Source organism: Xiphophorus couchianus, chromosome 6 (genome assembly GCF_001444195.1).
Source record: "Xiphophorus couchianus chromosome 6, X_couchianus-1.0, whole genome shotgun sequence".
NCBI classification, from domain to species: Eukaryota; Metazoa; Chordata; class Actinopteri; order Cyprinodontiformes; family Poeciliidae; genus Xiphophorus; species Xiphophorus couchianus.
The window spans coordinates 24268297-24294795 of NC_040233.1; the positions used below are offsets into that span (position 1 = coordinate 24268297).

At 37.3% G+C, this 26499-nt stretch overlaps 1 protein-coding gene and 1 long non-coding RNA gene across 3 annotated transcripts in view; one reads left to right on the forward strand and one right to left on the reverse strand.

Annotated features, from left to right (window-relative positions):
- kirrel1b (kirre like nephrin family adhesion molecule 1b) overlaps positions 1-26499 on the reverse strand; it is a 100254-nt gene that overhangs the window by 22653 nt on the left and 51102 nt on the right. For both annotated transcript variants that reach the window (XM_028020803.1, XM_028020804.1), the window contains exons 2-7: positions 17839-17988; positions 10974-11123; positions 8965-9122; positions 3795-3945; positions 3148-3253; positions 272-420 (exon numbers count right to left, since the gene is read on the reverse strand). In XM_028020803.1, coding sequence (XP_027876604.1) covers positions 272-420; positions 3148-3253; positions 3795-3945; positions 8965-9122; positions 10974-11123; positions 17839-17988 — 864 coding nt within the window. The remainder of the gene's footprint in view (positions 1-271; positions 421-3147; positions 3254-3794; positions 3946-8964; positions 9123-10973; positions 11124-17838; positions 17989-26499) is intronic.
- LOC114146586 (uncharacterized) lies at positions 11555-18453 on the forward strand. Its single transcript, XR_003595920.1, has 2 exons — positions 11555-16615; positions 17819-18453. It is a non-coding gene; the product is annotated as an uncharacterized LOC114146586 (long non-coding RNA).

Below are 26499 nucleotides of genomic sequence, written 5' to 3' on the forward strand. Positions count from 1 at the left end.
GATAAAGCTTCTGGAATTACCTTAACCTTATGAAATGTTTTGAATGATACTTAACAGCTTAAAACCAATTATTTTAGATGAACTCTTTTGTCACTTAATACAAGAGTCATGACATGTAGCCATAATTACACCACATAACTACAAATGGTTTGTCAGCAACTTCATTAAGCCTTTTATTTATTTAAGTAAAAACAAAGCTATAGCTTGCTTTCTTAGGTGAAACGCAGCTTTATTGTCCTCCTCAGCACATGAGTGTTTACTATTGACTCACAGTGCACGTCCACGAGGATGCTGACGTTGGTGCCTCCTACTGCGTTGAACACCTGACACGACACGGGCTCAGTGAAGAATGAATGATCTGCTGTGGTGACAAACACACTTTCCCTGGCCCCCTCCAGCAGCACGCCACCTTTAGCCCACCTGGCGGAGAAAAACACAACACCCTTTAACATGTTTCACACGGCTGCAAATCATTACTACGTTGGTCTGTCTGCAGAAAATTTCAGAAGCTGTGTGAGGATCTTAACGTGGGATTTTCACTCTATGAATGTAAAAGAAAATATGACTTGGTTCTCCGGCTCAAGGGAAACTCTGCAATAAATTAAGAATAATTTCTGAAATCCATATGGTTGCTTGCCAAATATCTAGCTGAAAATCATATCACCATATTGCACATTCTCCACAGAATGACATTTTAATGCACATTCTGTAGGCTCTGCGCCTAAGTATCTGGCAGTGTTCCCACATCAGGACCCTCTCTGATAAAGTTTCAGACCTCAGCCTTTTTTTTTTGCACTTTCAGTGCTTCGGAGATGTCGCTTACGATAAAACTCTCCGTTCCACTACACAAAATGTTCAATAGTTTCACAAATTTGGTTCTCTAAGCAGAAATTACGATTCAGGAGCAGCTCCTCAGATTGAACACGAGCAGATAGGAGCAGATGAAAGGAAACCCATTGGCATTGATCATCCGATCAGGCTGCTAATGTTGCACTGCAGGACCACCAACATCAAAACCTTCCTCACATCTTGAGCTACAATTAAAACCAAATGCAGATATGAGTTCATTTAGACGTCTAGGCTGCAGTGATTGGCAGAGGAAAGGATATTTTTATATGTGGTAAAATCTGTTGAATAAATAGAGTGCTGTGAAAAGGTATTTGCCCCTTACAGATTTGTCCTTTTGCTACACTTAAATGTTTCAAATCAAACATATTAAGTCACACAACCTTTTATAAATTCAACAATTTAGATTTCAAATATGAATTTCATGAATTAGGGCAAGAGGCTATTCAAACCAACCTGCCCTAATGTGGAGAAAATAATTTATCTACCCTGGTGACTAGATGACCTGTAGAATAAAAAAACACTCAGAGTCTGTCTGGCAACATGGTGTAGGCTTAAAGATCTCAAAAAAGCGCAATGCAAGAAGAAACATGAAAAAAAGATGTGAAGATTATTGGCATTTATTAATCTGTAAAGTGTTATAAAACCAAAAAGGAACAAAAACGACAATTTCGGAGTGACCCAGTTAAACTCCAGACCGAAATCCAATTGATATGAAGCCACCTATCAATTATTGTAGGGCGTCTGTCAGCGACTGACCAATCGCGGTTGCAATTTGTCCGGAAGTACACGCCCATTATCAGGAGGAACTGAACTTCCGTCAACATTCCCCGGGTTAGTCATCGCCAAGGCGCTGCGGTCAGAGAGATTTCGAGGAAAATAATAATAGGAAATCATGGTTAAATGTTGTCAGTGGGGAACATGCAACTGACAGCCGTTAGCAAGAGCGTTTAGAGAGCGGAATATAATTTATTGCATTTCCAAAACACAAACGTACTCTGGAATAATGCAAGAAATGGATCAAGGCCTGCAGCCACCTCATGTCCAGATCAATTCACTGTGATCAACGGCAACTACCACATGTTCGTCTGCAGAAAGGTAAATTATAAACATCCGCTTTTTTGTCACTTATTGATAGTCAAATCAAAGATTAATAATGATGCTTGATTTTAAGTGTAAATTCCAATAGTAGCTCAGCATGAAAACAGTAACTGTGTTATTTACATTTAAGCACATTTTTATGTTAATGTTTATTTTTAATTTTCTGAAGGCAGAGTGTCTCCAGCAGTTATTATTTCTGTCATTATTCACCTGTTTTGTACGTGCAAAATACGTCAAGTGTTAGCTTTCACACTCTGCCTCTCATTCTTCCTCTGGCTGCGAAAGACTTTGCTTTATCGTTTATTTCTCCGTTGTTTCCCGCAAATAATCTTACAGACCTGATGTAGAACTCCTTGGAGAATTTTCTTGCCTGTCGATTTTTCTCAGTCTCAGCTGATAAGGCAGAAATGACTCAAAAAATGTCTGGGGTAAGGCATTGAGTTCTTCTTTTGTATTTTATTGCCGGATGGCAAACCAACCTAAAGTGTATTTACCGCCACCTACCGGAATGGAGTGTCAACGCAGTGAGCTCCTCTATCTGCTATTATAACGCTGTCTGTCAGAGTTTTGCTCTACTTTCGCCTGGAGGCAAGGCCTGCGTCATGTCAATCTCAATATATGACTTTGAAGGCTGTTCACAATCAAAAACCTTCCAATATTCATGAATTAAAACATAAATAGTGGGTGTAAATTCTTCCAAAGTTATAAAAGACTCATTGCCAGATAACACAAACTCTTGATGGCAGTTGTTGGACAGCACAACCAATTGTTAGGTTTAGGAGGGCAATGACTTTGCACATAGGACCAGGTTAATTTGGAAAGACTTTTTTCCATTTATATTCCAATATTTTAAAACTGCATTTACTTTTAACTGACATTAAAATTTGTTTGATAACACGAAAGCAAAATAGATATTTATATTTATAAAAAAAAAAAAAGAAAATCAAAAACCAGTCACTTAGAATACGTTGTACATGCTCTGTTTGTAAATTCTGTTTTTTTTTTAGTTTTACAGTCACTGACAATGATGCAAATTTGCCTTCACAGCATCAGGTCAGTGGCACAGCTTCTTCTTTTTTTAATAAAAGAGGCTTCCTTACGGGGTCAGTGGCACCGTCTAACTTTAGTATTTCCCCAGGGTAATCGCATGAATTTTAATTTCGCCATCTGTGCAAACATGAGAGTTGTCATCAATCAGACCTGTAGCCCATGATGGGCGGGTTGGCGGTGGCCTGGCAGGTGAATGTGACTCTTTCTCCCTCCAGGACAGAGCGAGGTTCGATGGACAAGGTCACAGTGGGAGGGTCTGCACAGGGGGGAGATACAGATTCAGAGTCTGTTGTAAGCAGAAACTGACAGAGTGAATCTCTTATTTCCTTTGCATAAATCAATGAGGACCTGAAGTACAACAAGCCAACAAGTTTAACATAAAAGATGCTTTCCTGAGACGTATTTAACACGTTGGTGTCTACCTACACAACATATTTTTCACTCAAATTGTACTGCTTTTCAAAATGTTATTGCAAAATTACATTCTGAAATAATATATTTGTTTGCTTCTGGATACAGTGGACCCCCTACTATTCAGATTTTTCTGTGGAATGTGAATCCAAGTTATTCACGTTTATTTTTGCAGCACATATTTAAAATATTAAATAGGAAATGCAACATGTCAATGCAACATGTCAAGTAGCACATTATACGAAATAAAGCAAAAAATCGAGCTTTGTGGCAATAACATTCTTAAAAACTTATCATTACAGCGGTTTTGCTTTGTTTTTCGTCTTTGTCCACCTGACTAGGTCCTTTAACTCTTAACAACCACAGAGAGGAGAGCAGCCACGTACGGTGGACGTTGAGAGTGACAGTGGCTCGTTTGCCCATTGGCACTGCTGGATTGCTGGCCACACAGGTGAAATTGCTGCCACTGTCAGTGTCGACTGGAGTGATGGGGAGATAGCTCCGGCTCGTCACTCTCTTCCTGTCTGGCAGTACCTCCTGTTTGACGAAGAAAAGTCAGAAAGGTGAAGAATGAGAACAGTGCAGGAGAAGGGTGAAAAATGATGGGGGGAAAAAAGGGAGACAGCAAGAGAAATAACAAGGTAGAGTGAAGGAAAAGTTATAAATTAGGTCAAATAATAAAAAATACTTTACAGAGAAGAAAAAAATGATTTTCTTTTTTTACCCGAATCTGTTTTTAACCCATCTGTTGAAACAAGAAGGTATTGTCTTTGTGAATACAGCTCCCCCATCTGTCAAGTTCCTAACTGTGTAACATAAATAGAGGTGGGCAGGGTACCCAAAAATTATACTCAAGTCAGAGTAGCACCACTTAAACATATTTTTATTCAAGTAAAAGTAAAAGTAGCCATTCACAAAATTAATAAAGTAAGAGTAAGAAATTATTTGGTAAAAAGGCGACTCAAGTACTGAGTAACAATCAAAATATCAATCATTTAATATTTAAAAATTACCTCATCAGCTGGATCAAAATATAAAGTTATGTGGGGATTTTGGTATTTTAAAGACCAAAATGATTCATATAAATAACATAATTACAAAATAACAAAATCAGGCAAAAGAAACACTTTTCCAAATTGGTTTCTTTCAATATAAAACTTCTGAAGTTTTGGGTTGGTGGGTTTTTGGTTAAAACATGTTTGTTTTTCATTCAGTGGGTAGAAAATCCAGAAATTTAACTCAAGTAAGAGAAGAAAAACTTCATAATAAAATTACTCAAGTAAAATTAAAAAGTACAGCTTAGTAAAAATACTCCTAAAAGTAAATTTGTTCCAAAAAGCTACTCAGGTAAATGTATCTGAGTGAATGTAACTAGTTACTAGCCAACTCTGAATATGAATGAGCGGTCAGTAACGGTGTAACACAGGAGCAGGATGAAATATGCATGACCACATGTGTGTGTGGAAGGGGGATAAAACCGTCTGAGAGAGATGTAAAAACATCTGTGTTGGAGTGCGAGTGTTTGATGCTGATTCTGTGTGCATAATAAAACATGAGTGAGCATATGTGAGCGAGAGGCTTGCAGGCATGATTTCACGTGAGCGGGAGAGAGAACAGGATCCCGTGGAGTCTGACTGCGGGAGAAAGAGTGCAAAATATCAGAGTGCACGAGGTGTCGACCAGAGCAGCTCCTGGGTTGTTCAGAAGTGTCTCTGCGAGCGTTTTGAAGGCGGTCTCAGCTTTACAAGGTCAATAAAACACGCCTCAGATCTTTGGGTCTTTCAAGTTGCGTTACAAGCAAGGTACAAGTGTGCAGGGCAACAAGTGTTTGGCATGTAACTTCACAGAATCAAAGAGCAGTGACTTGGTAAAGAAGAAGCTGTTTCTTTATGTACACGGCATATCTGTTTAGTTTTTGCAAAAATATTTAGCTTTTTGGGAATTTGCTTGTGATTTTGCAATAATTTTATTTATTTAGTTATTATTTTAACTCTATATAGAGTTATATAGAGTTTTATAAGTATATATATATATATATATATATATATATATATATATATATATATTTTTTTTTTTTTCCTGGATGAAGCCGCTGGCATATTTTACTGAAACCAATAACTTAAATCTTAAGTCTCTCTTTTTGCTTTCTTTTTCTTGTTGAAAGAGCTCTTGACTCGGTGATGCTGCATTTGGCAGTTTTTCTTTCCTGGACAGAGCCAACATCACTTTTACTGCTACCCTTAACTATAGCTGCATTTCCATTAACCATTGAATTTGACCTTTCAAAAATACATTTGAAAACATGCCAATTTTGAAAAAAAAAAACTCTTGCTTTTTGCCATAAAGTTTTGGACCTAGCATGAGGTGATTTTTGTTTACTTCAATTTTATTTGGCAAGACTGCAAAGAAAACACTTTTTTTTTTTTTTTGCATCGCATGAGTCACATGAGCATTTAATGTGGATACGACTGTGCAATTTCAGTTTTGTTTCCCATAGAAAGTACTCCTGACTCAGTGTTTCTGTGTTTCTCTGTGTCTTTTATGGATTTATTACATGACATGGATGATGAATTATTCTTCTTATTATCTTAAGTAATTCCCAGGTCAGAGCTTCTTGTTTAGCTGCCATTTGCCTACATCAAAGCCACTGACAGAGCTTTGCTGCCATTAACTGTGTACGCTGAGGTCTTATTTCTCAGTAAAAGTACTCTTCATGTTATAAAGTAAAATTAAATGAACTGAGTTGAATAATGAACTTTCTCTTTGAATGCTCTCCATTTTTAAATGAAAAATACTTTGAGAATAAATTTGAAAAAAAAAAGATGAATTTTAACCCTTTCTAAGGGAAGAAATAGCCAAATTTCCATATCCATAGATGGATATTTCGTATTCATTATTTCTTTTATTTCTTATGGTTTAATTCACTTGTTAGCAACAGTTGTGCTTCGTGTTTATATATTCAAATGCCTGCCATGTTCTACACCTGAATCATTTTCATTCAGCCTGAGGCAAAGTGAGCTGCAGAAGCCCCTTCAGCGTTTAAAAGTAAACATGTAAATATTGCAGACAACCTTCGCCTATAGCTGAACAAAAGAACAACAGCAAACAAGTAAATTCATATTTGAGTTTCTGATATGCCATCTTTTTAGTCTGTGAAAACAGCTTTTCTTATATTTATCAAATACAATATTTACCTAAGGTTATGGCATGAAATGCCTACTCATGAATGTGTTTATGTGCACTTAAAAACAACAGTGAATATATTTGCAGTTAGTTTAAAAAAGCAACATATTTTCATTGACATGTGGATGAATACTGTGTGGCTGGTGTTGAGCTGTTCATAATTTCATTATTATCTCATGATACTCTGATTATTCAATCTGCTTGTGTGACTTTATGAAAAGTTAAAAATATTTTTGAATGTTTTTTATGCTGAATAGCTTCGGTATTATCGGTTGTAAAGTGTGATGAAATTAACTTCCATCCATGTAACCAGCGATAGATATGGCAGCAGGTCTCTGCAGAGCAAATGTTTAAGAAAAAGAATAGTTGAAATGGCCAAAAACAGTTGTATAGTTGAGATATTTACCCAGAAGTGAATTGTAGCTGGTTGTGTCCTTTTGCAACCTCCTGTGCCTGAATTAACTTCTGCAACTGTAACTGATTCTGAATGCTTCATAAATTCATCATAGCCAAATAAATAATTAATGCTGCTTCTTCCTGCTTTTTTCATCTACATCTACCAGCTTTTTAATTTGTACCTTTCTCTACCTTGTTAGAAATAAATAGACAAGTGGTGGTTATTGACAAATAAAATAAAATTTAATATGTTTTTACTTTTCATATATTTTGTCAATTAGTCCCTTTTTTTCAGATTTTGATATTGTCGACTATTTACTGTGGTTTGATACACAATTAGCTTTCCTGGAAACTACTCAAAGTTTTCTGTTCTTCATATATTGAAGATGAAAGCACAAAATCAGGCACATGGAGAGAAGGGAGATTTTTTCTAATCCCATGGCTTTTCCTCTTTGGTTTAAAAATAATTCAGCAATTTAAAAACAACAGATCCTTTGGCTTAGCTGATACTACTGTGTTTATGTAAGTTTATGAGCTGAGGTTATGTGCGACACGCTCATGCTCTGTGACAAAGATACCATCAGCCGTTTAACTATAAAAACAAAGAACATGACATTTAATTAAAATCTCAGGTTTTCCATTCTTGGCATTTTTTTTTGCAAGAGATTATTGGCCGTATTTTGCTGATCTCAAACAACAAGCAGCTGTTTATTAACAATATCTGTTTGAGGTATATAACAAAGAGTACACATTTTCAAATACAGTTGGCTGAAGAAACTTATTACTGTATGTTTAATTCAACATTTATTAACCTTTCAGTTTTCATTAGCATCTGTTATACCCAAATTATCCAGAGTTTAGCATTTATGAGATAAAACTTGATGAAAAAAAATTATTTTGTGCAGTAGACCAGAGTTACAGCACCAGGAGGATGATTTTCTGACACATATTACCTTGTTTTGGGAATTTTCAAAAATAAAAATCTTCAAAAAGAAGTTGCAACTATTCTCTCTAACAAGTTTAACTCCATTAAGTTTGAAACCTGAATATCAGAAGAAACCTCTTCATGTTCTCTACTGCTGCTCCCATTTACAAGTAGTTTTGTATATTTTTAGTCAATATCCTTCTTTAGACATAATTATTGTGGTACTAGAACCTTATTTGGTCAAAAGTAAGAGTGTAGAGTCATTGTTCACAATGAAATGATTGTGAAAACAAGTGATTGTAGTGCAAAATTTGACATCATTTTGCATTGTTAGACTGTATTGGTCCTGAAGACAGTCGGTTGGTCTAATTTAAGATTTCCTTATTAAAAAAACTGAATTTGAAAGTAAGCCGCTGTGTCAGAGGTGCAGTTTCATTCATTACTTTGTTAAAAGGTAACTGACTTGTTTTAAACGGCTTCACATTGTAATTTAGCAAAGAAGCTACGGGAATACTGAATTATTTAGATTTGTAAATTATTATTATAATTGTTGTCATTATTATTATGTTGGATAATCATCATAATATTTATGAAGTAAAAAGTATCCGTCATTGAATTTGTATTTTATTGATAATTTATTCAAGATGCATGCTCCTATTTCTTTAAGTTCTCTCTCATTTCAACCAATGCACTGCAGCAAGAAACTGTGGCACAGTGATAATTTTACTCCTTTATATGTCTCCTTTAAAGGCATAAAGTTGTTCCTTTTATTGTCTCTGATTTGCATTTAGGAGGTTTCAGACCTTATTTTGCGAAACAAGTTCTGTGTCTGCTAAGATGTTGAATCTGGATTTTATTGTTGAGCAGATTGTGAGAATTAAGCGTAGTGTAAGAATGTCTTTCTCAAAGCAATTTTGAAACATTTTGCATATATTTAAATGCTATAAACTGGTTTAGGTTTCTGGTTTTTCTTCTCAGTGCTTGTGTGAGTGTTAATATGTTCATGCATTCAAGGGCTTGTGTGCGTGTGTGTGTTTGCATGTGTGAGTCACCGTAGAGTGGTGTGCTCCCTCCACAGGGATGCCATTCTTGGTCCACTGGATGTGAGCTGCAGGCTTGGCCCTGCGGGTTACGCAGGTCAGGTTGAATGCAGTTCCAGCCATCAGCAGCAGCTCCGGCGTTCCCTCCACCACCGGATCCTCAGGGGGGACTGCAGGACAGACACACAAATCCATACTCTTGACTTTAACGCAAGGGCACTCAGGTTTAAAGAACAGCCACATCTGTACACACACACACACTCCAGTTTTTCCCCATAGGTCAAGGGAATATTGGCTCTTATAAGTTTCTTTCAAAAGAAGTTCACACTTTAGAAGTGGAAATTTTCTCACCAATCAAAAGCAAAGTGCAATGTCACCTTCTGAAAAGTCCAAAAGGGCTCTCGAGCGTTTTCCTCAGGAGAGTCTTTTCTGACTTTTAACCTTCTCGCTGATTTAATATCTCAAAATATTCTGGCAGCACTGAGCATGAACTCCACTTTGACCTTTTTAGTGAAACTCAAGACTTTTATGACCTTAAATATCATTGATACCTACATAAGAGAAGGGGTTCATCTTAAGGTTGATATTCTCTGATGGTAAAAAAACTCTACTTTCAATCTATAATGAACTTGCAAGAATATGAAATGTAGCTGGACAGAATAAAGCAAGAAAATACGCATTATGTAAAAAAATAAACATGCAAAACCATATTTCAGCGATCCCAGTTTCAGGTTTGCAATGTATTTAACCACACAGTAATCTGATTGTTTTTAAAATTTATTTTAATAATTTATTTTTTTCCTTTTAACATTTCTCTTTTCCTGCTGGAGCTGATGTCAATAGAATGACTCTGGTGGCAAAGTTTTTATGTGAAACCAGTAAAAAAGAAAAAAAGTGTAATTTATGAACACTCCTTAGACGTTTCTGATGACTGTGCGGTGAAATAACCCTCTGGGTAAAGTTTGAGGGCAGGACATTGTCTTTTACCAAGACATGGGCTGCAGTGACTCATTAATTACTCAATACATTCCAGTGATTCACAGCTTGACTTGGAGTCTTACTAATAGACTTCAGCTTTTGTCAAGACCCTAATGTCTCAGAAGTGCTTTTTTTCCTTCTATATCTTATTATTTTTTTACTTGCCCTGTATTTATACAGGTTGTCTCATTGAGATCTCATCTATAAAACACATTTTGTAATAAAGCAAGTAAATTATAAACACAGCAACAAAACAAGTAATTGAGATCTGAATCAGTTAAATAAGCTAATAGTTCATTATATCCCAAGATGTTACACTTTTTGTCCATCAATTAATGGAAGAATGAAAACTTTGACATGTGGAACTATGCTGAACATGTTTAGGCTATTCATGGCTGTGCACATCTGCAGCGGCCTCTCTTGCTTCAGGAAAATCTGTTTATTTTTGAATGTATGTGCAGAGGTCTCTGATGGAGATAAGAATAACCTTTGGTGATGTAAGGAAGACATTAGACGGTTGGTTGTTTAGGAGGCTGCATGGCTATATTTGCTGAAGAGGAAGTTGATTGACTGACCAACTGAGGAAGCAGGGAATGTGGTGTGTCTGGTGTCAAAGCCTGGGAAGCTGACAAAAGTTGCTCTCCAACTTCCTGAACTTAGAACTTTGCATTTAAAGTCTTGAAATGTAATAATTAATGATTAGGCTGCACCAATTGGAGCTCCTTCTCCTACAAGAAGATCTGTCTATGAGCACATACTGTCTATACACATTAAGAAGACTTTAGATCTGTGATATGATTCCAACAAGAGAAACACAGTTTAATATCTAAATACTGTCTTTGTGAGTGCAATGGTGCTAAGCTACCTGCTTTAAAACAGTCATGGCCAACTATGACCCTCTTTTGTTTGACGCTTAGAGAAGATCCCAAAGTTTCATCACGTAACTCAAATATAAAGCATTTCAAAGGTCCATAGAAGAAAAAGGATGATATAAAAAAAACAGAGCAACTTGACCGTTGCTCTTACAGAAGCAGCTCACTTACTAAGTACGTTGAGCTTGGCTCTCCTGGAGCGCAGGGCGGCCTCCGTGGCCTGACACTCGTACAGGGAGTCATCTGACAGCTCAGCATGTGAGATCTCCAAATTGAACTGGCCTGTGTCCAGCGCCCGCAGCACGCGATACCTGGGCCAGGCTGCAAGAGACGCACAGCAACGATGCAATTAACAGAAATATCACAAATATTTTCCTCTGTGTGATGTTTTAGTTTACCCAAAATTGGCTCTGAAATCAACCATTTGAATGAGCCTAACAGGGCAGTATTATATATTTTTCACATAATTGCCATTCAGTAGCCATCTTATACCACAGTAACTATGCTACTTTCAGTTGCTATAAAAATGCTATATATACCAAATATGACCTTAAAGAAATTCAACTTTATAATTTAGCCTTGAAATTGGGACTCTGTCTCTTTAAAAACTCCTGCTCTTTTTGAATCACCACCGTCAGGAAGTCATCACAACATGGCTCGTCTATTAACCCTTTCACAGTGTTTTTTTACCAGTGTTGCACTGAGAAGTAGCTTGTATAATGAGCTCAGCAGATGTGCAGTTCCACCACATGTTTGCTCATTGCTGGCTAGTCTGAAGGAGCTGAGTGGGGGAGTTGCAGGGTAGAGGTGCTCTGTTGTTTGAAAACTGCAGCTCTGAGGAGGAGCTGCAGCTCAAATGGCGCTAGGTTCCCTTTAAAGCGAACGATTGCCATGGCAGATTAAATTATTTTTCTAACATGCATGAAAGAATCATGGTAACACTACAGGTATGTTTTTGATGATGGAATAACATTATAACATAACTTTAAGCTCAAAAAAGTCAATTTCACATAATACTTCCTCTTTAAACCTAGAAGGAATCGGATTATGGTCAGAAATATGCAATATATAAGTAACGTGTAAATAAAATGCATGGATTTATTTGACTGAAATATGAGCATTATCTGTGAATTTCAGACAAAACAAACTCTGTTAGGGGTAGACCAGTGTTGAAGAGGAATTGTGTGAATCTCTCTTAGCAGTGCATATTTAATGGATATTGGACAACTCATGCCAAAGTTTGCAGAGACAAGATCCCTAGGTTTCAGGTAATTATAGTTACTTCAGCAGCAGTTATACTTGAAAATAGAACAAAATTAAAATACCATCAAATACCACTGATGTGTTTAACCTTTTGGGACGTTTAGAAATGTATATCTCTGTATCGACCCTGCCAGTGACACCGGCTTGAATTATGAAAGCTCAGATGTTCGCAAATTATTGAGCTGTGGCTCATCGTTGCAGGATTATGACACAACTATTTTATGAAAAAGGGTAATGAGACACCTTTTTTATCCAGGAGCTGAACTGTGCCAGAATGTTCAGAGTATCAACCTCTTTTATGAAGCAGCTTTGCTTCTGGTTGTTAAATTCCTAATAATTACATTAATTAACATCCTTAATCATCAATTACTCCTCAAAGGTTCCTTCATTTTTTAAGAGCAGACATGTCATGTATTAATCATCCATCACTATTCTCTTTTATTTTCTTTGAAATGTGTGAAAGACTAACGCCTACCTGCATTGTTTACAGCACAAGGCAAAAGATACAAGCTTTTCAGAAACAGATAAATGCTGAATCAAAATCTGATTAGATGAATCAGAGGCGGCAAACAGAACCAGTAGGACGTGCCGTTATGTGGAAATGTCAACGCTTGTTATCGAACCACACTGGGAACATTGAGCGTTTACCTCAGATGTTTCATAGACTTCTTTTTGTTTTAACTGCACTGTCTGGAGATCAGAAATGTGCCTCCTTTGCACACATAAGATGGTAAAAACACACACACATTCACTAATATATAGATAAACATCTGCAGAAAGACGGATCAAACACAGTCGCATATACGAAAAGTGCCAAATCAATCCTTGTGTGATTTGAAAACTGCAAAACTACAGGCAGCGCTCTTCCAATTACAGCAGCACCCCCACTCCCCCTCCTTTATGTTTGAACCATCGCCTCTCACACAAAGACATAATTGAGCGTGACGTCCCACTAGGGGGCACTCATTGATCCTACGTGCCCGATCCTCTCATGACATCATGGATTCAGGAGGGAGGGAGGCAGGTTGGGGTGCAGAGAGAAAAACAAGAAGGGTGGCGTGTTGGGAGGGTGAGTTAAGGAGGAGGAGAAGGTGTGGGTGCGGGGGGTGGGGGTGGCAAAAGTATTAGTGGAGATTACATCACCCACTCCAGCATCTCGCAGCATAGCAACCGCAGAGGTGAAAGCACCCCAGGGAGAAGGGGAAGAAGGAGCAGGAGGAAGAACAATAAACTGATACCACTGACGTCTGCAGGTGGAGAACAGATGAGTGTGTGTTTTATAGGTATTCACTGAGTCTAAATGTGCACCTGTGCATTGATTATATGGGAATCTCTTCCAAATTAACGCATTTCATTTTTGTCTGCACAACTAAGTGCTGCTGAGCTGTTTAGCTTAATGAAAGGCACACGCGTGGGTGAGCTGCAGGTTTGAATTTGCAGCACAATGTATGCCTACACTTATCCAAAACAGCCACATTTAGCCATGCAGATCACATTTCCCAAAAACCCCTTTTACCCAACGTACATCACGCACCTGCGCCACTTCATTGGCTCATGATATATTCATTACACACTTAAATAAATTACAGACTTCCAATATGCTGGACATGCTGGTCAAGAGCACGACATAAACATAAATATCAGACGGGGGATGAAGGAAGGAATGGCAGCTGGGTCTGAAAAGTGGACAGGAGGCAGTGATGGACGGCTAAAAAGCAGACAAAGAGGACAACATGCTTATTAAGAGTGGTCTTCAGCAGGACAGTGTTGTGATGGGCTACAAGGACAAAAGGAGCATAAATGACCACCAGAGAGCAGGAGGAGAAATGGATGCGAGGAAAAGGAAGGGGAAGCAACAGAGGGAATCTGAGAAGCTGAAAGTGACGATGAGCGGCAGTAACAGAAAAAAGATCTGCTGACCTTTACTGAACCTGCGAGGTAAAATGAGTTGAGCACCAGATCGCCGTCACATGTGAAATCATCACAGTGTGACTCTGCGCATGCCGAGCTGGAGTGTTTGCTTGATAAGAGGCTAAAGACGTCCTTCTGTAACTCTGAGGCTGCAGGTTTGCAGAATGTAACAGTAAAATACTGTGCTAAATAGACTCGTAACCAATCCAAACAAATAAGCTCACAGCCAAAAACTGTTAGTAAAATTGATCAGATTTTCCAGATTTCCTAATAATGAAAAACAATGACCATTTGTAATGGAAGCAGAGTAAATAATAGAGCGTGGTTTCGTTCGACAATATTTTGGTAAAGAGAGAAAGAAATTCATTTTAGCTCTTTGCTATGTGTTTTGTGCAAACAATTATAGATTTAAAAATTGTCTTAAACTGTTATGTAATTGTAACAGAGGAGAGAGTTTCATGCAGAAACACTGAGCTCAACAGAGAAGCAACAAGGGGATTCAGCAGCAACAGGATCACAGAAAGTTCCTTTATTTCATCCTTCTGAGCCTTCAACCTCTACCTGCCGTGGATTACGTAGGATTTGGAAATGTCGGCAGCCTGCTGGAAGATTTAGACACCGTAGAGTCATATTTTTAGTCTGGAACATACACCAAGAGCCTGCTCATGTAGTTAGCAATTATACCTGAGTTAAACATGCTGATCACTAAGTAAAGTTGATAAAAACAGCCTCGCAATCAGAAATGTCCCCATCAGAAGTTTTGTTTTACTACAGCAGAAAACTCTTATTTTATTGAGCAACATATGTTCTTTTACTTCATCTCTCACTCACATATGGTCTAAGGTTCCCTCTGCTTATTAATAATTCATGTATTGATAAACTGATACTGTACACTAAATATATGACACTAAACTGCAATACTAAGAAGTTAACGCCAAGTAGTTCTGCTGCCGGATTTAGTGAATACAAGAACTATTTGATCAATATTTTGTTTCCTGAAAAGGTCAGAGTTCATGTCTATGATCAACACCCATCCTCCACCTCTATCTCAAAAAACCAAAACCTTTCCGTTCAATCTCTGCAACAGAGATGTCCAAACTTTTTAACATTTACGCCAAAATTGTTGAATTGAAACTTTCAATCAGATTTTTCAAAAAAAGCAAAATACAGAATAAAGTCGTTTTATTTTTGCTTTACCTGCAATAAATTAAACATGCATATTAAGAAATGTATACTTTCCTAAATTTTGGAGGTGGATTGTTTTTTCCTTTTCAGAAAACAAATCCTGAGGCTGAGCAACTGGATGCTTGCTGTACTTGGCCACGTTTAATGAATAGGTGTGTCACGTGTGCTTTTTGCGTAAAAGTCACTAAATGTTTCTGACCTTATTTACAATTAAATTGCATTTAAAGCAGAAAGTAAAGTAAAAATACTTTTGTTTACCTGAAATTCTCAATTTGAAGAAGTTTTTAATTTGTCAGATACATTTTAGAACTCGGTATCACTCAAACTGTGATCGGGAACCACATGAATTCATCTCTAGTGTTATAAATGGCACTTTTAAGCAAAGCATGTTTTTTGCATATAGTCAAAGGTGATCCTTGGGCTGTGAAGGGTGATGATGGTCAAGGTCTTCATGTGAAGAGTTTTGTATGTGAACATCGTACAGTAACTTCTTTCTCAGAAATCTTTCTTAGCTTACTTATGGACAGTGAGCGTTGTGCCCTTTTTTTGGCACTTTCCTGATCTCCACGTAATTTGAAAAGTCATGTCAGCCAGAGCTACACTTCAGTGTCAGAGCCTTTACCAGCTCTGGGAGAATGTTATCCAGGCGCAGCACCTTGTCACTAAGGAGCTTCTTAACTTCCTCTGACGCTCTGCCTCTCCAGACAGAGGATGTGTTGGTGGGATACAGGAGTTCCTCAGAGTGCTCTCTTCACTGCCAGAAGATATCAGTCTGAATCAGCAGTTTATCTCCCTTGGTGAATGGAGCCTGGGTCAATACTTACTTTCCTTTCTTGAATTTCCTGACAGTTGAACAGAAAGCTACATTTGAACCACTTCAACTCCAGCTCAGACACCAACGTTCATTTGCAACGTTGGGAAACTCCCAAACTATCCAGTAACAAGTAAATAATTGGTATTTTTAGTAGGTTGTGCTAAAGCACCGTGCAACAGTTTTCGACAGGTGTGAAAAAAGGCTGTAAACAAAGAATGCTTTCCAATATCCAAGTGTTAGTAATTCACACGAGTTAACAGAACAGCATGAAGGAACAGAGGAAAAATGTAAATAAAATCAACATTTGACTTTGATTTCCAAACAGAATCTTTGAGATAGATTTTGAAGAAACATATTTGCCGATCTATATTTAATCTGTCTCATCATGTAACACCAGACAGTCTAAACTTATAAAGATGGGCTAGGCAGTGATAGTGTTAGAAAAGCTGCAAAGAAGACCTAATTGATTTTTTGTCTGCATTTTTGGCACCAGGTGGATGAAACTGAAACACAGTGATAGATGAGGAAGGAGTGATCTGTTCTGTTGCACCGTGGAAATGTCAAAAATGACTAACTGTTAGCCGCTAACAATGCTATTGGCATCTACATCACCTTCCCATCAACTCCTGAAGACTAAAGGGTGATTTTATTGGTTTTTAATAACTCTTGGCTGCAATTCATAATCTCTAGATGAAAATCAAACATATTGAACATTTTTACACTGAACAGGAATTTTTTAAAGCACAAATTGACACAAGAAAGGAGCATATTTACTGCTTAATTTGCATTAGCACTACTTTAAAGTTATAGAAGTGTAAAACTCGGAATAAATGTACAAGTGAAACCTGAACTGATGTATTTACCCACTAAATGATGTGAAATACTGACTCTATTACAAAAATAACAATGAACAAGGGACATTCTTAATTTTCCCCCAAGATATTGCTAAAGACATGTTATGTTTCATCATCATGTAGCCAGTGTTGATCAAAAAGAGAGACAAATGAATGCATTACTAAAAAATAAGCATTCCAACTAATGTATGATTCTTAGTTCATCGGAATATGTTTAAGTCTTGACGTAAGACGTATTCTTAATCATATTCCACTAAAGTGTTAAATATATACAGATAAGCCATAGTATACAGATAAGCCATAGTTCTGTTGAGATCTTAGGCTGTTTTTGAGCCAATTTCTATTTGACAACTGAATTTTTTCCAAAAATGCATCTTTAATTAAAATATCTATGTAACAGCAGATCGACAGTGCTATATAGTAAACCTTAGTAGCCAAAATCTTATTCATGTAAATAACTGAGGTAAGTTCTTTTACTTTTTTCTGACCTCTAACTCATTAATTTTTCATTTCTGATCCCTTTGATCACCAGAGAGAGCTGCTTCTCTGTGTGGAAAAGGTTTGACCTCATAACTCCGACTTCTTTTGGTTTCATGTGACGCTCTCTCTTCCTCTGAACTGAAGGGTATTCTTCTGTTTCGCCCTCAATAAGTTGGTCCGGATGTGCGTGTCGGCTTAAAATGTAAATGCGAATGCGTGTCTGCTTTTATGAGCAGTGTGAGGGATTTTCTCTAATTCACCATGATACGGCGGACTCATTTTTGCCCAGATTGTCACTAGTGAGGATTTTTGAGCATTTAACTCTCTCCTGCATGCTACACCAATCACCTCTGTAAAAACTAAACTTTTCAACCATAACACCTTATTGCCAGGTTTCTTTTTGCCCTAACTGAACCAAAACCACATCTAAATTAATTATCCTCTTTACTCCCCTTTGATCTTTGCAGCTGAATAAAGTAGGACCTTTTTTCCCTCCTCATTTTACACAGTTTCTTCCCCCTCCCTTTACCTCGAAGACCTTCTCCGATGCCCAAGGCCAAGCCGTCTTTGGTCCACTGAACGATGCCCGTGTAGTTGAAGACCACGCAGGACAGCACCACTCGTTCTCCCAGCACCACTGACTGGTCGGCCGGCTCCTGGGAGAATCGCACACAGTACACTGCAACAGAAGGACAAAGAGGGAAATCAATTTTAGGATCTGTTCATTGCGTCTTGGCCATGAGCTGCCATCCTTTATTATGCCGTATTGAGCGACACACAGCCTCTCTAATCTTATTGACTCATGTCTGTCTATATGATGGCAGCTGGAGTAATTTATTGTGTGCTCTTATTGAGTATATGGTGTATTTATAGTCTGATTTTAGTATTTGTTTTTATCACGAGGGCATTTCAATATAAATCCTGTCTGAGTGGAGTCCCTGTGTCTTCCAGAAGTATTTATTCTCCTTTAGATTTTCTACATTTTGTAATGTTACAACCAAAAACTTTAGTGCATTTTCTTGGGATATTATGAGTTATGGAGAGGTTTAATATAGAGCTGAAAGAATTAATTGTGATTAATTAATTGTGTTTTGTGTTGGTTTATCAGATAAATTGTCAATAAAATGGACATTTGTAGTTGTAACATAAAAAAAATGTGAGCAAATCAAAGAAGTATGAATTCTGTTGCTGGGAACTGTATGTCCACATGAATACTATATCAGCCAAGGGGAAGGATACACAGGGATTTAGAGATTTTACTTTATAAAATCCTATTAATCATTTCAATATTTTGGCTGCGCTCAAAGCTCAGTTCCTTAAATTCCCATATTTGTCATTCCTCGGTGCCTTCTGCCGCTGCTTTGTCTCCTTCTTGCCCTCTTTCCAAGGTTTTCCTTGGACTTCTCCGAGGCTCAAATTTGTGTGTTGGACTGTGTGCATCTGTGCATTGGTGTGTAAGCCAGCTCTTGTGCTGCAGGAACATCATTGCCGAGTTGTGATACAGCTTTTTTCATCACACAGTACAAAGGATTTTGCTTACATACACACATTTCCTGCAGCAAAATAAGCCTTTTGGCAATTGCTGCACCACTAAAAGGCACAGATATAAAAACTACAAGTGTAGCACTGGCAGCCATTAACGCTCTCACATAAAAAGAAAGTGTTAGGTGAAGAGGCGAGGCACGAAGGGAGGCAGCGTTTTCAGCTGTTTGCATCATCAGGTAAAATTGTTTCATATTCTGGAGGAAAGTCTCGCAAGAAGCCACGCTAATTAAGGCGGAGAGAAAGAGAGAGAGAGAGAGTGGTGGCTGCCTCAGATTACAAATGCACACGCACGTGAAAGGGCTCATGCATGCACAATCAGGCACAAGCGGCGATCAATCACATCAAATGTATGCACTTGTGAACATTAACACACACACATCTCATCGACTCACTCCTGACAAAGAGAATACAGGCGTATGTATTCGGTCTTGCATGCATACACACACAGGGTGCACCCACACATACACACACTTCCACACCGTCGGTGTTTGTCTTCCCGTGGGCTATTCTGTTCTTGGATCATGGTTAAAACAATCCTATTAGCTAATTAAGGCAAAAAACTGGTTAATAAAGCAGGGCGTGGATCTGAGGGACGCATCTCTGCGGGATTCAACCACAAAGGTGCACACAACAGAGAGATTTCCTGATTTGTCAGGAGGATTACACATGTTGTGTTATTTGTGTGAATAGCTCCTTTACAGAAGGGGCTGGGATCTCCAGACTTCTCACAAGGAGGGCTTTGATGTTACTTTGTCTTTGCTTCTGATTTCAGAGGACAACTGCAGCGACCGCCTGCTGGTATCTGTGTTTTTATTTAAAATTTAGGGAAAAATCTGGTTTAAAGCACTTCCTTGTTATTAAGTAAGGCTGCTTGGCTTTGGTTAAAATTAAGCTCATGAAAGAAATTTCAAAGAGTTTCCCTTGTGCATACATGCTCTCATTCAGGATAACTTTTTATTGCAACATTAGAATAAAAATTTTATCTGTAATGATTAAATACTGAAATAATTATAAGATAAATTCCTATTAGGAATTTCACATATTTGTTCTTTTTGGGAGCCATTCCAATTAAAACGTCCCAAAAAATTTGGTTATAGGTGAAATAAATCCCATCAGCAACTCAAAATCATAACATAGTATGAGTATAGTGGTTTATGTACAGTTAAACCCAACTTTTATCATATATCTGGCAGATTTATGTTTGATGTCATCATTTAATTGGATCAATGTGTTTCTTCTGAGTGAAAGTAATATTAACATGTTGGAGTGACGCAGCCCTTAAATCTGATAAAGAATCTTGAGGAAGTTAAAGACTAGGGTGATGGGAAGGAGGCCTCCCAACCTCACTGCCAAAGATAAATCATAGAAGTACCAGTGGGTAAAACTTGATGCTCTGCTTTTACACATATTTTACAGAGCTGTAGTGAAAGGTTTAATTTTATTTAAAAAACATCTTAACATTTCCATTACAAATGTGCGCAGAACTTTGATGTTCTGCAAATGTAGAAAAAAGACAATTTTGCAATTGCAGTGTTTCCAATAAATAAAAAAACTAATTAAAATCATAAGTGAATATCTTTGCTCACACAAGAATCCTTTAAAAATCCTGTTGAACCATAATTCTTCTACCACTCCCTGTCGTCTTCTTCGTCTTTTCCACCAGTAGTAACATCATGTTGTTGATCACATGACTTGTATGACGCAAAACAAGTATTTCCATTGCACTTTAACTACATATACAAATTTCAATACAGCCGAAAAACAGGACTTTTTTTTCAAAATTTTTTGTGTTTCCATTAAGTGAATTTATTATATTATATTGATCATATAATTTATTAATTATATGATCAATGGAAATGCAGCTACTGACAATGATGCAAACTGTGGCAAAAATAATGGCTTTTAGTTTGCTTAACATGAAAATGATCACATTTAAAACAAGTCCTAATGAATGGTAAAATGATTACAAAAAATAGAGAAAATATTGAAGTATATAAATTGTACTTCAATATAATTTATCAAGGTAAATTATCAAGTTCACACATACTGTATATCTATATTAAATGTATGGCAATCTTTACTGTTATGATGTGACGCAGTCACCTTCAGTAGCATTAAGTGTTTCGAAGTATTTTCCGTTTCATTCAGTCACTCAGCTTGATGAAGTTTGAGCTGTTTGCTCTGCACAGATCAGATCTCACTCTGGAATGCTGGTGGGATTTCTCAAACAAACATTTTTACTGAACTACAGTAAAATCCAAAATTCACTTGAAAGCAAATTGAGTGCTTAGAGTTACTGTTGCTCAGGAATAGGTTCTCTATGTTTGGACAGATGTGAAATTTAGAGTTTTGGTTCATTTAAAATTGATCCTTTCATTGATGTTACAGCATAGACCCAATGTTTAACAATGAAGAAAAGTTTCTTTTATTTTCTGGAGGCCCTTCCAGACCTGCCACACACAGTGTTTTGTTCCTGATGGTGTCATAAACATTAACATACAAAATAGACCGCATTACCCTTACAGGACCTAATCTATACAGTTTTTGTGACCTTCTGTACTGTCACACACCTTCTGTTGGGTGATCTTTGTTAACCCAAGAGTTTAGGGTGAGGAGAGGGTTGATAACGGTTTTAAGTTCCTTTCAGATGTACACAGTCTGTCAGACAGTGCTTCAGTAGAGTCTCAACTTTTCCATAACTTCCCAGAGTTCTCTGTTCTCTTCAGCACCATTTATAAAGTGTGAATACAATTGTTCACAATCATTTTAAGGCAGATATTTAGCCACTGGGTTGGATTCAAATATGGAACCTGGAAAAATCCAAAAATGGAAGCAGGAAAGGAAACAAAAATAAGATGGATGGATAAAAGGGAACGGAGTCTTAGACAATAGGAAAGGGAATAAGTTTTGAAAAAAACAGTTTCCTTATTTTTTCTTTCCTTTTTCTTTCCCCGCTTATCGAGAAGACGGAGATGAATGAATATAATTCCAGGATTTTGAAAGCTGTCAAATTCTTGTTCGACTGAGGCTCTGGGCAAAGCTAAATGTCTAAATATAAACCCTAAAATATTGTGAAGAGATATGTTTTGATAGATGTCACTTCTTTGATAAATTCCCTTGCAGTCATACTTTTGTGAACCACAAATCCATAGTAAATTTAGAAAAACCACAAATGATATATTTCTAACATTTGATCAACTAGTTTCGCTTTACTGTTAGAACTTGTGTGAATACCAACACTATATGTTTACATGACAACATATTGCATCCTAAAATCTACTGTATGTCAAATATTGATACATTTTTATGTCATTGTTCTTGAAAAAAATCAAAGACAAACATAATAGATCAGACAAAACAATGAAAAGTAAAGCTGTTCCCCTTGGAGAAGCAGAAGAAGCTGCTGGGAAGTGATATCCTGCTGACATGAGTGATTTACATGTGGGTCATGTTCTGCATGATTTATGCAAAATTAACAGCTATTACAAGCACAGGCTTTCTTCTGCGTGTAGAACTCTGCTCTCAACAACAAGTTTTCTCCTGGGATACACCTCTGTGAGTTTACAGTTTCTCTCAGCGAGAGAAGAGAAATAAAAAAAAGTAGAAGGAGGAACATTTTTCTGTTATTGTGTCGTGATATTTAATGGTAAATGTGTGTGTGGGAGTATTTTTGGGTGCATTTTTGTGAATGTGGGCATGTCGTGTGTGGCCTGTCAGCCTGAAGCGGCTACTCAGAGCGCAGAGGAGAAAGCCACACTGACAGAGAACAGAGATGTAATTAACCCTACGGGAAACCCACCCTACTTGTCTCCCCATCCCAAATACACACGCGCACACTCCCCCTAATATCTTCTCCTCTTCCTCTTCTCTTGTTTCAGACTACTCTCTTCTTCTTACTGCTTGGTCTTTGTTGCATTGTAGGTTTACAGTCAACAGTACATATCCTTAAATGTGTTCACTGCTTAAAATCATGTACAATTTGTTACATTACAATGACAAGCTTAAGTGTATTTTATTGGGAGTTTGTGCATCTGGCTTTTACAAAATAACATACTTAAAAATGACTGTATATTTCTTTTGCTACTTTTGAATCTCGTTTTGCTCAAATTTGGATGATTTAATCGAACCATCGTTTCGTGTTTCTTTACTACTCCAGCTCTCGTTTCATCACAGCTGTCTCTGCCACTCGGCCGTCTCTTTTAGCCACATCTTTTCCATCGTTTCCATCCCAGCATCATCACCCGGGGGGATAATGTTCTCCTCTCACACTCTCATCATATAATGACCCACTGGTACAATAGATGGAGCTTCACAATAAAAACCAGGGATGCCTAATCATATTATCCTCTATAATCACTTTTATTCATTTTGGTCTTTTTTCTCCTCAGGCAAAGCTTTGGTGACATCTGGTACTCTCAAACCATTCAAATCACTTAAGAAGAAAGTATATGTAATAGTAAAATCTTAGAACAACATTAAATATGAGGCATAGTATTAATATTCAGATGGAAGAGCTGTACTAAAATCTCTTCTTTAAAATCCAGGAATTAAAGCTTAAAGAGACATTTACAGATTAGTGAAAAATTTAAGAACAAATGACTCATTTTTGTAAAGCCAACAAATTCTGTCATACTACGCCTATTAATTCCAACTTAATTAGTAAGTAAATGTCCAGCTGAGTAACAAAACCATATTTAGTGATAATCACTGGATAATCGAAACTATGAGTTGAACAAAGCAAGTAGGCCAAAGCAAATAAAGAAAAATCTACAGTAAACTGGCATATCTTAAAATGTTTTCTGTCACTTAATGTTAAGCATTTATTGACAGCTTAAGCCTATTAAGTAAATGTTTGTTAAAAGTACTGACAACTTTGCCCACAAAATGTTTGAAACTTACAAGAATTTTAATTCTGCGTTCAAGGCTTTTCTTAGACACTTCCTTCTTCACAATAATCAGTTATTAATTTTGTATTTTTTCTCAGCTTTGAATTTTTTTAGATGTTTGACTGCATTAAGGAAACAAGAATACAGTTTAAGGGTCAGACAATGTTGATAGCGCTAAGTCAAACTAGCATCTGTAGTATGCAAATTACACTCTAAACCTAAGAGTTGATTAAAAAGACATATCAAGGCTTTTTAGGAATTGACACTATATAAGGATTTAAATTTCAATCTGTTTTGATATCAAACAGTGTGTATTTTCCTTCCACTTTAATTTGTGGGGAAACAATGGAAGAGACAAAAGGTTGTTAATAATAAGCTCCTATTATTTTGAACTGTATATTGCAAAATGTAGTCATTCACTTGACTTCACACATAATGCCACTGAATGACTTTGCTTTTGGGTTTAATATGATTGGAGCCACAACAGCTTCAACTCTTCTGGAAAGATTTTAGGGTTTTGATTTGAGTTTATGGGAATTTGTTACTAATCTTTCAGATGTGCCTTTGTGAGATCAGACACTGATGTTGGCTGAAAAGGCTTTGCATGCAGTTTCCTTTCTCTTCCATCCCAAATAAGTTTCATTGGGTTGAGCTCTGGATTCTGTGAAGGCCAGTCAAGTCCTTCCACATCAAATTTCCTCCTCTATGTTTTTGTAGACGTTTTTTGTGTAATGGTGCGAAGTCACATTGAAACAGAAAGAAATTATCCCAAAAGTGTAGGCATGTTAAAACTTTCTAAAACATTTTAGTATGAAACTAAGGATCCTTCTGCAAAAAACAGTCTCACCCATAATACCCCTTCCACCAAACTTTACACTTGGCAAAACACAGCCAGACAAATGCCATTATTAAGGTAACTGCTAAACCCAGACGTTTCCATCACCATTTTTAAGTTAATCTGAAGTCAACATAAAGTTTTGTAGCTATTGATGCTGCAGAAAACTGTGGACTCATTTACAGTATTTAACACTTATGTATGATGCTGTTACTGTCTGACTGGATTACTTAGCAGTAGTAGTGAAAGGCACGCCACATGCTAACATTCTAGCCATCAGTCATCAGAACTACATTCAGACAAAAACTTCCTTATAAACTTCCAATTTGGTAACATTCAAGTAAGTAAAGTTTAACCTTTTGAGATTGCATTTGGTAATTTGCTGGCAAGTGAGCGACTGAGCATATGTAACATCTATAGGCTGTGTCACGATGACGGCTCATTTACCATAAAAACAGCTGAGGAGTCACAGTGCACAAGCAAAATGTCTTGTTTGTCATTTTCCTGCTAAACCTTTGCATGATCTTTGAAACAGCATCTGCCCACTTCTTCCAAAATAACAGCTACCAGTGACTTCTGCAACTGTTTTTTGATCTGGTACTGCCTGTACTGAACAGTCAATAAAGAGCAGGCTAAATTCAAATAAGGCGAGAAAGTCTTACGGTTTTTTGACCAACCATTTTATCTCCCTTTGGAAATATAATGCCAGTTTTTATTTTTGCGCTGATGGGCAAAAAGTACCATTAAGAAAATCCCTCAAGCCATGTTTTCTATTATTGTTGGTCACTATTTTATGAGGGTTTTAACATCACCTCTGAGATGTCATTTTGCATGTAACTGTATGTATTGTAGTGAGATCACATCTTAGAAAGAAAAGTGACATCAATCAGATACTTGCTATGTGAATAAAACGATTTGATTGAACTAGAATAGGAAGTTGCATTTCATGCAAATCGAATCCAAAGCTCTCGTCGCTTCTGGAATTCAAGACACTCCAGTCATGACTGATTGTACCTTATGGCTTGTCTCTCTCCCAATATGCCACTTGTCGCTCTCTTGTGAACGCTGAGGTGTTATCTTTCAGGTGAATGTCTATTTTACAAGCACTTCACACATTTTCAGTAAAATCAAGGATGTGAGAGGAAAAGCGAAAAAATAAAGCAGCAAAGTGCAAATGAAGTGCGGCTCTCAGAATTTCCTTCCCTAGCTAATCGTGGTTAAGAAAAATAACTGTCACAGTAAAAATCACCATTGATAACTCTCTTATTAAGCATAAACTTTAATGCAATAACTGCTGGAATTCAAGTTGATATGTAAAGCAACATCATTGCGAGGAGTTCAAGTACTCTCTCCTATCCTCATATTAGACAAGAGAATGCAATATTTGTTTCCTCTCGGTACAACTTTAATATGGCCGCCTGAGGCTGAACAGAACTTTCTGGAAGTGAAGCAACGTTATGTGAAAATGAGCAGTCGGCTTGTAATATTTGTAACCCTAAACTACAGCCATTTGAACCCTGGAGCGTTAATTCTTTGAATCCCCATCCCAAACGCAGCCGCGCTGACCCTTTCCCTGTATTCATGGTGCAGCTCTGCCTCTGGGCTGCAGCGCGCTCCCATTTCAACCATCATTCTCAGGCAGGAGAGGGCATGCCATCTCCATGTGGGCTCATAAGAACATTGTCTGTGTTTACACGCATGCCTGCATGCATATCTGCTGCTCTTTGTGCTCTGTATGCCAAGTGAATATTTTTGCTATTTCGAAAATGGCAGCAAAGGGCAAAACCTGGATAGGAGCAAAAATAGGTGTCCCTCTGAGCTCGATGGAATTATTATGACAAAATTTCAAAGTAAAATGTCAAAAAATATTCAGAGGTTTTGTGAACTTTGTGATTTACAGTAGCGCTTAAGAAACCCAATTCAG